General features: G+C 33.7%; 1 protein-coding gene across 1 annotated transcript in view; it reads right to left on the reverse strand.

The window, feature by feature from the left end:
* Positions 1-17,872, reverse strand: part of TRIP12 (thyroid hormone receptor interactor 12) — a 121,980-nt gene that overhangs the window by 30,993 nt on the left and 73,115 nt on the right. The window contains exons 9-19 of the mRNA XM_006760405.2: positions 14,088-14,236; positions 11,441-11,476; positions 11,247-11,342; positions 10,572-10,664; positions 10,170-10,331; positions 8,508-8,576; positions 8,249-8,414; positions 5,610-5,713; positions 3,690-3,843; positions 2,403-2,631; positions 1,968-2,086 (exon numbers count right to left, since the gene is read on the reverse strand). Of these exons, the coding sequence (XP_006760468.1) occupies positions 1,968-2,086; positions 2,403-2,631; positions 3,690-3,843; positions 5,610-5,713; positions 8,249-8,414; positions 8,508-8,576; positions 10,170-10,331; positions 10,572-10,664; positions 11,247-11,342; positions 11,441-11,476; positions 14,088-14,236 (1,377 nt within the window). The remainder of the gene's footprint in view (positions 1-1,967; positions 2,087-2,402; positions 2,632-3,689; positions 3,844-5,609; positions 5,714-8,248; positions 8,415-8,507; positions 8,577-10,169; positions 10,332-10,571; positions 10,665-11,246; positions 11,343-11,440; positions 11,477-14,087; positions 14,237-17,872) is intronic.

Raw genomic sequence — 17,872 nt, forward strand, 5'->3', positions numbered from 1 at the left:
GCCAGGATTTACAACTTGACTCCATTTAGAAAAGTAGTAGGCAACATCAAAATTAAAGAAATTTATATTGAATGTCTTCTAATATTCAAAAAGCAAACACAGAAAATTTAATAGGGTCACAAGTAAAGTCCCACTAGAAATTTAAAATAAGTAATAATCAATTAGAGAAACAAAGTGCACCTGTGGGGCTTGATCAGAAAGGGAGTAAAGAACTACAATCATTAGTTAAATTCAAATGCTACAATGAGACAAGCTCTCAGTAACACTGCTGCCAAAAGTAGACCACCAGATATGGAAAGGCAAAGAAGACTTCACACCCTTGGAAGTGTATAGGAAAGCTAAACAGTAACTCATATGGCAGGGGTTGTAGCCAGGCTAGGATCATGGGAAGATGTACATGGGGGATGGTCCAAGAACAATAAAATTGTATGCAATGATGTTTGTCTGAATGCATGTGAGTGCATGTTCACATATTCACATTTTTTTTTTGCGGAAAGAGTCCAGAGCTTTCCCTCACATTCTTAAAAAAAAAAAAAAAAAAGGATGTCCAAATTAATTCAAACTTCAGGCATTTATTTCACAAATACTTGTGGCAATCATATGCTAGACCAGCCGTGGGCAAACTACAGCCCGCGGGCTGGATCCAGCCCGTTTGAAATGAATAAAACTAAAAAAAAAAAAAAAGACCGTACCCTTTTATGTAATGATGTTTACTTTGAATTTATATTAGTTCACACAAACACTCCATCCATGCTTTTGTTCTGGCCCTCCGGTCCAGTTTAAGAACCCATTGTGGCCCTCAAGTCAAAAAGTTTGCCCACCCCTGTGCTAGACTCTGGGTACTAAAGAAATAGTATGGCCATGGATATAAAAAATGAACTCAGGGCACTTACTGACTAGTGGGAAAGACATAATTTGCAAGATATTGCAAATAAAGAATAAATTGCTTATGAGAGGAAAAATATGGTGCTGTTGCAACATAAAATAGGGGAATCTTACAGATGTAAAGAAAGATCTTCATAAATAAGTGATATATAAGTGAAACCTCAAAGAACGGTGGATGCAAAGCACTAGAAACAACCAAGATTCCCCAATAAACATGATATATATGCTATTAGGGGAAGAAGACTCAATATAATGGCATAATTGATCATATCAAAGTAAAACAAAAATCACCCTGGAAAAAAATAGTCTAATTCTGATATACTTCCAAATCAGAAAAGTGGAACTGAAAAGCAAACAACAAAAATATAGACCAAAAACACAATACAGATTGCAAAATACAGGATAACCTAAGGCTAAAAACAAAAACACATGCCAAATGTTTATATGAGCATGGAAAACATCAATTTATACATACTCCTGATTTGTTAACTATGGATATTATCTCTGGGAAGTGGCGCGAGTCTACCTTCTATTTCATGTTAATATGTGGCATTGGACTTTTTGTCTATTGCATTCTTAAGCTGTGAATATTAATCCAGCAAAGGTGCTCAAAAAATGGAAAATAGATCATACGCAAAAAGAACCAGGATTGTTGGTAAGTTAGAAAACAAAGCTAAAAATTACTTGAGGGGGAAATACCATTATTTTCTGTACCCTCACACAAGACTAAAGTATCCTAAAAGACCAAAAGAGCCATCAAGAGATTTCTGTTGATGAGAAAGTACTTCTTTGAATATCTTGGCAGGTTTTAAAAGGATAAAACCTGAATGAGTGACACAGCTTCATCTATGAGGTCTTCAAAAAGAAAATGGAAAAGTATCATGTCTCCTGGGCTGATTTTAACATTTAAATTCCTCCAATTAGAGGACTGGACTAATTGCATTCTGAAGATTCCAACTGGAGTATTGCCTTAAAATATTCCAATAACTATACAATGAAGTATAAAATAATCCCTTTACAACTGTTCTGATCTACTGTTAAAATACTATTCAGACTAAAAAAATAATCATAAATGACATTACCTTCTCTTCTGAAGTAAACACTAAAAATATCAGGTAACTTCTGCATTAAGATTTCTGCCATCTGAAGGGCTCCAACTACTATCTTCAGATCTTGACTTGATAGCATGGAAGCAATGTGGCTAAAAAAAACCCCAAAAAACACATTTGTACATAAAACATGTCTGAATTTGGCAAGTATTTTTGGTCATACTACTTTAAATTGGGGAGAAAAATATTTTAATCATGAAACCAGTCTACTAAAACAAAAACTTTTCTTAAAAGCTCAACTTTTGTTTTTATTATAGTGTGTAATAATATTAAAGTGTAATTAAAACAAAGGGCTCAAGATACTCCAAATACACATTTTTTTCTATATTACATATACTTTAAAGATTTCAGATATTACTTGTAGCAACTTGAATTTCTAAAATGTTTTCACTATTTTCATGAACACACCTTGAGACAGCATGATTTTTTAGGACGTCCTTCAGAAGTTCGGCATCAGCAAAATAAATTATCCTAAGAATTGCTCTAAGGCACTTATGTCTGACCGCAGGTCCTGCTGAGGAACTATACACTTCATAAAGAACACCAAATAAAGTCTTAATAAAAGACTTAGCCAGTTCCGGATCCTCTTTCATAAGCTGTGCTCGAGCATCATCTTTCTTTAACTCTGAATATCCACCTGTTATAAAAAATGTTCAATCCTATAGTTACAGATTTCAGAAACAAACAGTATTTAAAGCATTCAAGCCTATGTAACTACTTGAAATGCTAAAACATATCTAATCATAAAACAAATCAACACATCTAATGTGATGAACTGGAGTCTAGAAAGATAACAACGGAATCATGAAGACAAAATTTAGCCAGCTAGAAAAACTACTCACCCTTTGGGCCAGCTGAAGAGAACAAGGCACCAATATACTATGCCTGTTATTTCACTAAGTATGTTTAACAAAAGACTGGGATTATTTCAGCATAAAACAACTAAACCATCGGTAAGAAATAAATAGTGAATATTTAGTTAGAAGATACAGAAAAACAAGGTAATCTGTCAGTTTGCTTAGAGGGAATAAGGTGTAAATAAAAGGTAACTGATGAAAAGTAAGCTCAAGACCAAGGGGTTGGCAAAGAATGGTCCAGAGACCCAATCTTGCCCATCCCCTATTTTTGTAAATAAGATTTTACTGGAACACAAGCATGTAGACTTGCTAATATAACTGTATATGCTGTTTTGGAGCTACAATAGCAGTGTTAAGTACAGAGACTATATGGCCTGCAAAGTTTAAAATATTTACTATCTGGCCCTTTTTAGATAAAGTTTGCTGACTCTCTGTACTTTAAGCTAGTGCTTTAAAAGCAATGGATTAAATCCCTGAGAGGAATAAATGTCAGAAATCTGTGTGTGTGTGTGTGTGTGTGTCACAGTTGTCTATTCTTCATTCGTTAAAAAGAAAATTTTGGTGGGAATATATAGAATCAAAGATTGGAAAGAATTAACCTGACAGGTGTGGGTGGATCTAAAGGTAGAATAGTGAAACAGAATCAGATAAAATCAAAACAACATCAAACAAAAAAACCCTAAACAGGACAATTCCGATCAGATGCCAGGATACTGCAAATCACATAAGTAAAAAGATCATAGGGAAGATACCAGTTAAGAAATACTGGCTTATCTGTCAGGTAAAGCACATGATAAAAACAACAAATTAATTACTTAAGTTTAATAAAGGCACTTACTAGTGTTAGTATTGGCTAAGGGGTTAGGTTTTCTCTGAATGGCACGTGCTGTTCCCGTGTCCTCATTGATTTGCTGCATAGAATTAAAATCAATAGTATAAACTCGTCCCAGAGTGGACAAGCTTATCTCATCCTCACCGACCTGATGGGCTGCCTGAGAGCAAAGAGAGAGAAACCTTGAATATAAACATGGAGAACTTTATTAACTTAAGACACAGTGGGGACCCTCCATAAATACTAACTTAAATGTAATAGTGTGAATATGACAAAACTCAATTAAAATCATTCTCAATTAAACATAAATATATACCACAGCCCTATCAGGTTCCCCAAGACATAAAAATAGATAAAAATCTTGATTAAGGATCCAGTCATGTAGAATCACTGACATGAAGACATCATTTGTATTAAGAAAGCTCCTAAAACATTGCTGATAGAAAAAAAGAAATGTGTTATCGGGAAGTCTTAGTATCTAGTTCTTAGGTTATAAAGTTATTTACATCATAAATTCTTAACCCAATGAAATCCTACTTTAAACAAAATGATTCTATAAAATTATCCTTAGGTAAACAAGAATTTCCATTTAAATGATGGTCTAAGACACAACTCGAATTAACAGAGTAATCCTGATCCCTAGGAGTTGCAGGCATTATACAGTACATTTGTAGACTAAGACAGTCTGATTCACACTGTCTGCTGGATTTTAGACAGCCTAATAAGTGGCAAAATATTCATTCTTATAACAGTTCAAACTATGGAATTTCTATGTTGAATGGAAGGCAAGACACTTAGGAAATACAAGATAGAAAGTGAAGATGCAATTACTGGAAAAACGCTAAAAAGAAGAATGCTTAGAATTAGAGAACATGACCTCCTTGTACACTAAGGCTAACAATGCATAAAAGAGCAGTCAGTCATACGTAACTTCCTCATAAAAGCTAACTCTGAATTTAGATATTTTTATAAGAACTTTTGATTTTGTAACATGTCATTAGTTTCGAAGTTTTAAAAAAATCCGTTTTTAGAAACTAACTGGAAGACATCTTTAAAGAATGTTTAAGGGTGATGTTCTAAAAATTCAAATGTCAGTTTGAAATTAGAAATTATATTGACACTTAAAGGAATCACATATTGACAATCACATATTTGAGATGCGATGCCAACAGTTACCAACACTTCCTAAATGAGGGCAAATTTTTCCTGACCTGAGAAATTTTTGAAATATTTCAGTGCAAACATAATATGGAAGTATGAAAATAAGAATAAAATCCCACATAAAATCTCACACACACACAAAAAAATCTCTAGTTTGGTTTATTTCTTTCCTATGTATTTATTATGCCTCTTTTCTCTTATTTTGCTTATTTCCCAAAAGAGTCACATAATTCTGAATATTGTTTTCATTTATATCCTATATTAGGCCATAAAATTTATCCCATTAATGTCTGGATTATATATGAACCTATGCATGTGTCAGAGTTTATTAATCAATCTCCTAGAGATAGGTATTTAAATTTGTTTCCACATTTTTGCTCTTAAAAATATTGAGAAACATCTATTTTTATGTAAATCTCTACTTTTGAGAGACTTCTTTTGGATAGAAGATAAAATGGACTTTTAGAAATATATAGCCTAACTCTTCAAATGTTTCCTTTCAGAAATGAGGAAACTATGGAACAAAGAACTTAAATTACTTGCTCCAAGTCAATCAGGTAGTTAGCAGCAGAAGCAGGACTACAACATCATGTTTTCTGACCTGAACAGAAATGAGGACCTTCTTCTCAGGAGACAAAATGAGAAAATTTTGAGTTAATTCAAAATTGAGCATGTTTAAGCACACATATTCACCCTACCCACTCCATCCCTACACCCTCTCGCCACCAAAATAGACACATTTAAACAGTACAATGAAACTACTACCTCAATGATTCGGCTGTCTATCCTGTTATAGGGATGCCAAAGGCCCCGGTCATCACGCCACTGCCATATCGCACACAGGAGAAAGTGAAGTGTTTCTGCGATGTCTGTAAAACCAACAACAAAAAACAAAAGCCTGTGAAACTAGTTATATTACCCACTTTATTTTTTATTGACTTTATTGAGTTACTTACATAGGTTAATAAAATTATATAGGTTTCTAGTGTACAACTCTATAATGCATCATCTGTATATTGCTTTGTGTGTTCACCATCCCAAGTCAAATTATCTTTCCATCACCATTTATCAGCCTTTTAAACCACTTTTACCTCCCCCACCCCCTTTTCCCTCTAGTAATCACCATTATGTTGTCTGTGCCTATGATTTCCCCTCCTTGTTTCCTTTACCTATTTCGCCTAGTCCACTAAGCCCCCTCCCCTCTGACAGCTGTCAGTCTGTTTTCTGTATCTATGAATATGTTTCTATTTTGTTTATTTTGTTCATTAGATAATATTATCTACTTTAAAAGGCAATCATTCCCTAGGAGGGAAAATTTATTTTCTTCTTGAGCAATACACTACTGAAGCTAAAGTAAAAGATCCAAATGAGGTATAACAAATACTTAAGAAAATTTTCTAAAAACTGTAACAATTTCTTTCTGAGGACTTCAGTTTGAGTTCTAATCTTCTAGCTGGACACCTAATCACAAATCCACCCAGAAACTTTAGGAATTTTTTATTACTTTCTTTGAGGAAGGAACACAGTGCTTTGTACAAAAGTACACTCAATGTGTTATAACCCTCAATTTAAGTATTTTGTATACTTGTCTTCAATTCAAATAAACTGAAAATGTGTGGCCAATAGGATAAAACAAACCAATTAAAAACATCTGAATCTTACCATATTTTCTTATATAATATTAAGCATGCATGCCATCAAAGGGCAAAATCATTAAAATTATTGTCTACCACAGATTTCCATTCCCAGGAGACACCATTTTATGGAAGAATTTGCATAAGCCAGTTTAATATACAGTGTGAGTGGAGAGTTTTCAGCCTCCACAGAGTTTAGTCATCTAACAGCAACAACCTGAAAACAGGCTGGCTTTTTGTTGGTTGTGGTGTGTGCATTTATACACATACTACATACAGGACAAAATATATATAAACATTTCAGTGAAATGTTTTGCCAGTAATCAGTAAGATCTGTTGTCAAGGAAAGTATTCACCATTGATTTGGGCAGAGAGGCAATCTCTGCCTCATAGAAATTTCACAAATAGTAAAGAAAATGTTTAAACTTTTCTTGAAAAAGTCATTTTGCCAACTTCCCAAAGAAATGTGAATACATGGCAATGTCACACAAGGATTCTTTACTTTTTAAAAAAAGATCAGATTCATGTTTTCATTGTTTTACTGTTATAGAAAGAAAATATATCTAGCAGCCCCTATAGTATGAAGGTGTGGTAAACTTCCTGAAGTATGCAAAAGAGGTGAAAATATTTATCATATTAAAAGAAAAATATCCATATTTAAACAAACAAAAGTCAGGCAGCAATTTCCCAAACCAATATTTAGGGAAATGCTGTGCCCCATAGTAATAAGAGATAATCTGTACCCAAACTTCAGAAAATGGTAGGCTAGGTAATATTCAAAGAACTCCTAGGGATTTTAATAAGCGAAGTATATTGTGACTACATCAAAAAAAGGAGCTATTTAAACTTTCCCCAGACTTATCTAGGCAGAGAGCACTTTGCTCATAGCAAAAGAAAAACAATGCTCCTGGAATGCCAAGTTTGGGGATATATCAATGATTTAAGAGGAATATTATCAATAAATCACCCAGCAACACTACTTTTCTGAAAAATTATGTGCCAATGCACTAATTCACAAGTAATGAAACTAAAAATAAAACTGAGTTTCCCTTCAAAAAGCAGTTTAAATTATACTACTTAGTAAATTAAACAACTCAACAGTCTATCTGAGGCAGTGGGATCAAGGGCTCTTTTATTAGTGTGTATCACCCCTAACTCCCAAGGTAACACCTTCAGAGATTAGAACTACAAATATGAAGTTACCCACAACTATAGGTGTTTCATACAAATGTGACCAATACTCTACAAGCAATAATCAAATATATTTTTTAAATTCTGTTATCTTCACACATTAACTTGTAAAATCTAAGGGTTAAGAAAGTGAGAGCAAACTGTAATAGCAGTGCAATAAAACTTTATTTCCTACATACTGAGTGGGGATGGGAAAGGCTCAGAAATACTAAAGTAACTAAGATCAGTGACATTCATCTGTATAACTTGAAACTTTTTCGGGGAGAATAAAAGCATTCTATAATCAGATGAACTGCTAGAAAATCTAATAAATATTACATAACTGATACTGTACAGATCTTAAGCCCTGGAACCACAAGGAAAATTTTTTTATTATATTATATACTTTAAAAATCATATGTAGGAAGCATTGATACACTGTCTTAACACAATTAGACAATATTTTTCTTCCTTTATTATACAGTCCCTATGACATTAGCAATCTTTTACTTGCTCGACTTATGTTGACTTTACTTATTAGTTTTGTTTTTTTTAAAGTTACTTCTCCTGCTTAAAGTAGAATAATAAAATACCACTTACTTTGCTTCATAAGTTGAACGGCTAAAGTTGGACAGTTGGAACACATCAGAGAAAACATGCGAACCACCATTATGAACATCCCAGAACTTAAAATTGGTGGAGTTACAACCAATAGCTGTTGAACATTTGTAAGCAGATCTTTGGAGGCAACCTGCTGGAGTAAATTCTTCAAACATAAGGAAAAAAAAAAGAAATTGTTATATTGTGATTTAGCAATGCAATGACTTTATGAAAATAACACCAAGAACTAAATGCTCACCTCTTCGTGTTGAAAATTGTCCACTAGACGTGCAAAACAAAGGCAAGTACTTTCTACTGACTTTTTGTCCTAATTTTTAATAAAGAAAAATAAAGTTTATTAATATACAACATTCTCACTGTCATGCATCACTACCTTATCTTCTTCTTAACCCAAAACTCTTGAAGGCTGGCTGAAAATGCAATGGGCCTAAGCAAAGTACAACCAATAATATGATTTTAAAGTAAAGAGAATCATACTGATAGAAACTCTCTCCTCCATTAAGGCCCCAATAGATAAAAGCAAATATACAGAAAAGGAGGAACAACTTTTATACTTCTGTAATTTTATTTCATTTATTTAACTCATTTGTGTTTTTATTTGTGGGAGGTTGAGGAAGAGGAAAAGGGTCAGATCATCTGTGCATCAGATATGGATAAACCTTTATTATACGACTCCATAGTGTACTTCTGTAATTTTAATATCTAAAAACTTTATAATAAAAAATCCTATCATCCTAAAAAGCATTCCCAGTAGAAATATTTAAAACATGCATACACTAAAAAGTTAAAAATGTGTGTGAACCAGAGGTTTATTGATATTGTGAAAAACTATTTATAGATTTTATATTCACATTAAAAACAATCCGAAAATACTATTAGAGTGGCTTAATTGAGAAAACATCTTAAATAAGTGACATAAGAACAAAAGAAACAATTTAATGACAAGTGTGAAAGAACTTGTTTTTCCTAATAAATGGGCTTACAATGTGATAATTAAGCTTACTTGTGTGAAAATGAGAGAATTCTGGTATTACAAAAGCTCTACACCTACTTCACTGTCACTACTTAAGTCTAAAAAAAGTGCTACAATAGTGGCCAACTTTTTAACTTCTCTGACTGTCATGCCTACTTCCAAAATAAGACCTGAAATCACAGCTACCTAAAGAACATACTTCTATGTTCTAACCACATAAGTTATCTTAGCCTAGTAAGTTTTTAAAAATAAAGAAATGAATGGTATTACTTGTGTCTTGATCACCTTAGAAGAGAAGCACTCCAGAGTGATCCAATAATCATTATTACAGCAATCATACTTTAAAACATTTATATTAAAAGGAAATACATTTCTCTACAACCTTGAGTTGAAAGTTAACTCATGATCTGTCCTCCACCGCAGTCTCTGTAAGCCTCAATTCTCATACTGCATCATCAGGTCTATTGATTCTATCTGCTAAATAACTGCTCCTGCTCTTCTCCCCAGAGAGCCTCAGTCTACATTTTCCATTTCCTTTCCTTTCAGGACATGTCCAGTCTCTATCCTAATCTTGTCCCCCCAGTCTTGTCTCAAATGCCTTCCAGGAAAGAGTAATCTTTCCAAAAGGAAATTCTGATCACATCACATAGTAAACATTCAATTTTTGCTAAAATAACAAATTCATCCCTTAAGTAAAATAGTTGAAGATATCAAGCATATCAAATACTGTTCATTTGCATAAATCTACCAACATTTATAAAATACTTAACATGGTAAGTGAAACTGGGTTAACATAGGAAAAATCATAGATCTGACAACATTTCTTACTTATACATCCAGTTGATAGAGATTTAAAACCCGGCTAAAATTGACATTTAAAAAACGTAATAAAAATGTGTCTGACACATAAAGTAGGTTCTATTTTACCTGGTGGGTTAGCCTTTGGGTAAGCAATGGGAGGGAATCTGCCACAAAATGAAATTCATCCGGCGTGATGCTCTGGCAGCAATTGGCTGCAATTGCTAGTGCATTTCTTTGGGCATTTATACTGAAGAACTCTAGATATAGCAAGCAGTCTGCCAAACCACCCTAAAATACAGAAAACTGTTAAAGTGAAGAAATACTCTTTTTTTGTATTTTTTAATTGTTTTATTGCTTAAAGTATTAAAAGAGTATTATAGATGTCTCTTTTTTTTCTCCCCTGAAATACTCTTTATGAGCAATTAAAAAGTCTAATATCTTACAGAGATTACAATCTAGGAGCTGCTACAAATGTGAGTGTAAAATCCAACATTAAATGAAATATAGTGCTTTGGTAACAACATTTACCGCTTGTAGAATGGCTTTACTGTGTCTACGTGATAACATCTCCAAGGCGGTCAAGGCCTGCTCTGCCACATCAATACACTGAATTACTTGCAGCTGGGAACATAAAAAATAGGTAACCTAAGGTTATCATTCAAATTATTTCTAGTCACTTAACCACAGTATTTTCTTTAATTTCCATCAATCTATACGGCTACTAATGTGAAACCCATCATAGGAAACCAGCTTAAGCTATAATATACAGCCAAACAGCTTCCAACGACTTTGCTGTCTTAAGACTGAAAAATGTTTTATATTGACAATAAACTATATCCAATTACGTAACTTTAATTTTAAACTTTATTCATATTCCAAAGTTATCAGATAATGTAATTTTATCACGCATTGAAAAGGAAAGACCCTTAACATGGACCAAATCCACAACCTACCACATATGAAAAAATATCCCCTTTCTCCACTGACTCATTTTATGACCTTGAGCAAGGCAGTTTGTCTACTTTAAAATACTGCTTTGAAATGCTTTTTTGGAATCTTAGCTAAAAATATATTTTAGCTAGATAATGAATACAAACTGTGGTTTCACAATGTGAGATACTACTTTAGAATTCAGAAGTCATGAGTCCTCAATTTGAATCCTCTACCCCTGCTTTTGAACAAATTGGGCAAAAGTAGGATTACCTTTTCTAAAAAGACAGGAATTGCATCTACGACAACAGCAGATGATCGAGGAAGGGCTTCCATCATGTATGTTAAGGCTCGACAAGCATGGTTCATCTTGAAAACAAGAAGGCATTTTTTACTAAACAAAACAAACAAAAACCATCTCAAAATACAAAATTTGAAGTATTTTTAAAAATTAAGGACATACTTACAATATCAAAATTATGCTCCATCTGCAATAATGTTATCTGTTAAAAGATTTTATGACAAAGTATTAGAAGCTATCTATATTCTTAGAGAAAAGTCCTAGAGGAAGTATTGCTTCCTCTACACTTCAACTGAAATAGAAAAGTATTACTCAAGACTTTTACCATATAAAAATAATATCAAGTTAAAAACATAGCATGCAGACCAGCTGGTGTTGCTCAATGGTTGAGCATCAACCTATGAACCAGGAGATCAGAGTTTAATTCCCTGTCAGGGCACATGCCCCGGGTTGCTGGCTTGATCCCCAGTGTGGGGCATGCAAGAGGCAGCATGACATTTGTTAAATAAAAATTGCCAGTACAGATTCAGGACCATAGCTTAAACTCTAGGGTTTAAACACAATATTGATCATTATCAGAAACTATGCACTAATTAAAACATAAATTAATATATTTATTCTACAAATGCATGAAGGAGTCTAAATATATGATTTTTATTTTAGTTTCTCTTGTGGAAAAGACTTTAAGGAGATTTCAACCACATTTTTCAAAGGAGAGAATACAAAACTGCTAGGTGCATATACTCTTATTCTCCCGAAGCAGCCAAGCTACCAAAAAATTTCCCACTTGTGGAAACAGATCATTCATTGTTGTCTAGTTCAATAGAAAGTCTTAAATGTACTGAATTTAAACTATAAAGTACCCTTCAAATACATGCATAACTATAACAACAGACATCACATATTCTAATACAATAATCATTTAATAAGAGTGACTTTTCAGATCTCAATTACACTAGGCACAGAAATACACACACACACCAGAGGTTCTGACAACTTTTTATAAAGCACCCACTCCATTTCAGGGGTTATCAGCACACTCTATGTCTCAAATCACCTATAATCAATCAGTCACTTAAAATACTCTAAATTGAAAGAGGCTGTCACATTAACAGAAAAAGTAATAAATTCTCCAATATTTAAGTTGCGTTGACCATGTTTGGGGAGAATTACTATAGATTTATTCTATTCCACCAAAAAATGAAATACAGCTTCACAAGTGCATGATAATGTGTGTGTGTGTGTGTGTGTATACACATTATTATATACTATATAAAAATATATATTTTTAACTTCCAATATGTTATATATATACACACACACAGTATTCACAATATATAAATATATATTCACAATATTCAACTGTGATAAAAGATAAATCTGGACAACTCATTAACAACAGTCATTCTTAATAGCATGAGCTGACTTAATAGCATGAGCTGACTCATATAGGTCTAGTAAGCATTTAAATCTAATCAAGAGTTAACAAATTAAGTAAAGTTGACTGTGTCAACATTTCTGCCTAGATTTTATAGCTTCTTTAACTAATAAAAACTGCATTTTTAACAGCAGACAGTAAAAGGTAAACCTAGTTCTTTGTTGCTATGTATTTTTTAATGAACAACGACAAAACAAGAAAGTTTAATTTGGGAAACAGAAGCCAGCTACTGAAGAAATCTGTAATTTGAGAATGAAAATTAGCATAGGCCAAATGTAAAAAGAAGTACAAAGGCTAATAATACTGTTTGTTTTTTTTTTGAAATATTCAGGAATCAACATGCAAAGCTTTATTAGAGGGGAACTGGTAAGATTTAAATGTTAGCTTTTATTTATCCTGATATGACTGGCTACAGGCAAAAAAATTAATCTTTATAAGCTCTGGCCAGAGCCCAGTCACCCAACAACTAAAAATAGGCAAAACAAAAAACAACAACAAAAAACATCATGTCACCTTAGACTGGTCTTCACTCAGCTCTCTCCTTAACACTCAGCTTTACCCATAATTTGATAACGTAACCAAATGGAACAATCTGATATGTCAACCAGAATTTCATGTTTGTCAACATTATTAGATATGTAAAAAAAACTTACATATTTTTAACTTCCAATATGCTATGAATGTATTCATGATGTTCATTTTACTCTTTGTTAGTTCTTTATTCAGATTTAAATTATAGGCAACTTCCTTAATCTTGGACTAAGAAAATTTACCAAGCTACCATTTAAAAGACATTATGCTCAAGAGATTATCCCTTCCTTTTTCACACTAAAAGATTAAGCAATTAAGTTTAATATATCTAAATATCAACTCATAATTGTGTTGAAAATTATTACAAGATTTTTAAAAATTGTTTTTCTATAGTGGGTATTGTTTTTTGTTTTTTTTTTGGTTTTGCTTAACAAAAAACTTTTTAAACTAGAAGGATCCATGTAATGTTCTGGCTTGAGGGTTCTGCCATGCACACAATCATCAAACGTGAAACCTGTACGGTCCACAAAGACAATCCACAAGTGAACTGCTTGTTATTGCCTCATGTATCACAGGGATATAAAAGAAAGCATGTAAATTTTGGTATAGTAAGTCAAGAGGCCAACAATTTAAAGGTAGTCATTTAATTATCAAGAAAATTTACCAAACATCATTAGCTATCACTCACAATATCTGTAAGCATGAAATAAAAGCACTAAGCCACACTCTACTGACTCTTAATTCTGTTGTGTTTTAAAATTTATAATGATAATAATCATACTTTCAGTAAAATACTGGAAGCATAAAGGACAACTGAGGTAAAACAAGGGGAAAACTATCTTACCAAAGCTGGAACGACACTCTTGACAGGAAACCCTCCCAGTGTCTCCTCATTTCCCATGACCAGTAATTGACACATTTCAATAACTGCCTGGAGTTGCTGGCTTTCATCACTTGCTTGGAGTCCTTGCAGAAGCTGCTGCGCCTTAGAACCTTCACAGAGGGAAAAAAAATTTTTTTTAAAACATTTAAGAAAATTATTATTAGGTAAAAGATGTGACTCTACATGGTAGCTGGCTGCTTATCTTCTTTGCCTCCCAAATGAAAAATAAGTCTATATCAGGGTTAAGACAAGCTGCTGGTAATTCAAGGTAATTAAAATGGTTGAATTTACTATGCCTTAAAGTGACTTCACAGTTATGTATATATTTCTGTCTTAAGAGTCCATCTAAAAATATATTGCAAGAAAGCCAACTTCAAAGAAATACCATCATTAAAATTTCAAAATAATATCAGTGCTAGTTAGAGCAGGCTAATTTCTGTGTTGAAATAATGTGGAAAGAAAAACAAAATGAGGGGAATGTAACTAGTGAAAACAAAAAATCCTCAGTTGTGCCTACATTCATTTTTAAAGAATGAAATAGTTCATATAAAGTATGCCCCAATAGCACAACTATCTGAAAAAACCCAAACTGACACATATGCCACTGGATATCTTATAAACATTGAGGTTAGCAATTTTAAGGTCATAGATCATTTTGGCATGATCAAAATCATCAAGCCCTGACCGGTTTGGCTCAGTGGATAGAGCGTTGGCCTGCGGACTGAAGGGTCCCAGGTTCAATTCTGGTCAAGGGCATGTATCTTTGCTGCTGGCACATCCCTGGTAGGAGGTGTGCAGGAGGCAGCTGATCAATGTTTCTCTCTCATCGATGTTTCTGGCTCTCTATTCCTCTCCCTTCATCTCTGTAAAAAAATCAATAAAATATATTAAAAAAAATCATCATCAATATCCCCCAGAGGATATTATGCTAAGTGAAATAAGTTAGAGAAAGATAAATACCGTATGATTTGACTTTTATGTGGAATCTGCCCCCCCCAAAAAAATGAAGAAAGCAGAAATAACCTCTTAAAAACAGAGAACAAACTGATAGTTGCCAGGTAGTAGGGAGGTTGAGAGGCTGGATAAAAAAGGTGAAGAGATTAAGAAATACAAATTGGCAGTTACAAAATAGTTCTAGGTATGTAAAGTACAGAGTTTAGGGAATATAGTCGATAATATCATAATAACTATATATGGTGTCAGGTGGATGCCAAGACTAATCAGAAGAATCACTTTGCAAGTTACATAAATGTATATAACCACCATGCTGTACACCTGAAACTAAAATAATACTGAATATCAAATAAAATTAAAAATAAATGTTAAGAGTCTCAGGAACCACTCAGGAGTCTATGGACCACACTTTGGAAACATTATCACAGATCAAGGGTTGGTTGGCAAATTATTTTCCATAAAGAGCCATATTCTGCTTCCTGCTCGTTTTTGTAAAGCTTATGAACTAAAAATGATTTATGCATTTTTAAATAGCTGAAAAGTTTAAGAGTAATATTTTGTGACATGTGAAATTAAATGAATATGAATTTCAGCATCCAGAAATAAAGTTGTATAGGAATAGAGCCATGCAAATCTGTTTACGTACTATCTGTGTCTGCTTTCATGACACAGTGTCAGAGCCGAAGAGTTGCAACAGAGACTCTATGGTCTACAAAGGCAAATAGATTTACTATCTGGCCTTTTACAGAAAATATAAGAAAAGATAGGTAAAATGAGTAACATAATTAGAATCTATAATAAAAATCATTTAACTTTTTAAAACTAAAAAACATAATATAAAAAATTTAAAACTCACTGGTAGGTTTCCAAGAAGATTAAAGACAGCAGAAAAAAGAATTGGTGAATTTGAAAGCTGGCCAATAGAAACTTTTCAAACTGGGTAAAAGAAAAAAATTCTTATAAAAGCAACAATAAAATGGAGTGAAGAGACATGTTGAGTGAGTCCAAGTTTGAATATATGTATGATTTTGATACTCCCAGAAGGAATGAAGGAGAATATTTGAAGAGATAGTGAGATAGGAGAAATATTTGACAAGATGATGGCAAAGAATTTTCCAAAACTGATGAAAGATAAAAACTCAGAGACTCAAAGGTTAAGTGAAACCCAAGCAAATGAAAATGAAAACAATATCACATAGACCTAATATAGTCAAACTATTAAAAATTAATCACGTTTTGAAAAAGCAAATCTTAAAAGCCAGAGGAAAAGGACATTGCCTTGGAAGGACAGCAGTAAGACTTTGAAACAGAAACCAGATGACATTACAAGTGCTGAAGATTTTACAACTGGGGGAAATATCTTTGAGAAATACAAACAAATGCAAAGAGAAATTATTACTAGTAATCATTCACTACAAGGAAAAAAAATTATTCAAGCTAAAGGGAAGCAAATTTTATAAGAAAAAAAATGCAGGAAGGAATTAAAATGGCACATATATTGGCAAACATAAAAGAATATGGATGTTCTAAAATAACAATTATGTCTTATTGTGTTTATGACACATGTATATGTAAAACAAATGGAAACAATAGCATTAAGGATTGCAGGAAGTGTTAAATTTTCGTAAGCTTCTTAAACTGTCTGTATATGATAGGCTATATATGGTAGACTATATAAACCAAGGATATGAATTATCATCTCTAGGGTAACTACTAAAAGAAGTATATAAGGATATATAATTAACAAGTTAGCAAAAGAAAAAAAAATGACACCACATTTTTTACATGACAGGTAGGAAGCAAAAATAGTAAAACTCCAAAAGAAGGTGATTTACAACATCTGCCGAATGTTATACGCATTTACCTTTTGACACAGCAATCTCCCTTTCAGAAATCTATCCTACAGATAACACAGAGAAAAATAGGAAATAACCCAAATTATTTAGCCAGTTCAAAAGGAAACTGGCTAAGTAAACTGTAGCACCATGGTGCTTTACAAAAGGAAAAAAAAATTATTTCTCTTGCAATCTACATATGCAACTATGAAGAGTGGCACCAAAATATGTTGTTAAAAGCAAGGTAAGGTATGCAAAGTTTACCACCTTTATCTAAGAAACGCAGTAAGGAGAGAAACCAAGATGGGGGGCATAGGTAAACACCGGATATTGCTGCCTCGCACAACCACTTCAAAAATACAACTGAAAGACAAAAGGGACATCATCCAGAACCACAGGAAGGCTGGCTGAGTGGAAATTCTACAACTAGAAGGAATGAGAAAAGCACACTGAGACTCAGAGGAGGTGCAGAAGTAAACTTCAGAGGTACAGAGGCGCACACAGAAAGGGTTGGCAACTGAGGACGCGGATGTCTTTTTCAATCAGGAGGGAGTCATAAGCTCCTGATGGCCCTGAACTCCAGTTCCGGGCGAGTCTCTGGGGACCCAGACTCATAAGGGGAGATACTGGACTGTCTGGCATCAGGTGAAACTCGAGGGCGACTTTCTCTCAGAAGTGCTTGCAGATTACAGACCTGGGGCCTCTTAGGGCAGGGCTCAGGATTAGCCATAACTGTTTGCTCCACCCTATTGATTCCCTGAGACCCTGCCCCACCCAAGCTGTGCGCAGAGGCTTTTGCATATGAATGGTCTGGCCCTTTGCAATCTAAAATTACCTAACAAATTGCAGCTGGGTCAGAGAGACCCAGAACATCCAAAAGAAGACCCAAGTCCCCACAGCAGCTTGCATTGCTTCACAGCTGGGCCTCATCTGGGCACCTCCAAACCCCAAACAAAG

The sequence above is a fragment of the Myotis davidii genome, unplaced genomic scaffold (genome assembly GCF_000327345.1).
Source record: "Myotis davidii unplaced genomic scaffold, ASM32734v1 scaffold370, whole genome shotgun sequence".
In the NCBI taxonomy this organism is placed as follows: Eukaryota; Metazoa; Chordata; class Mammalia; order Chiroptera; family Vespertilionidae; genus Myotis; species Myotis davidii.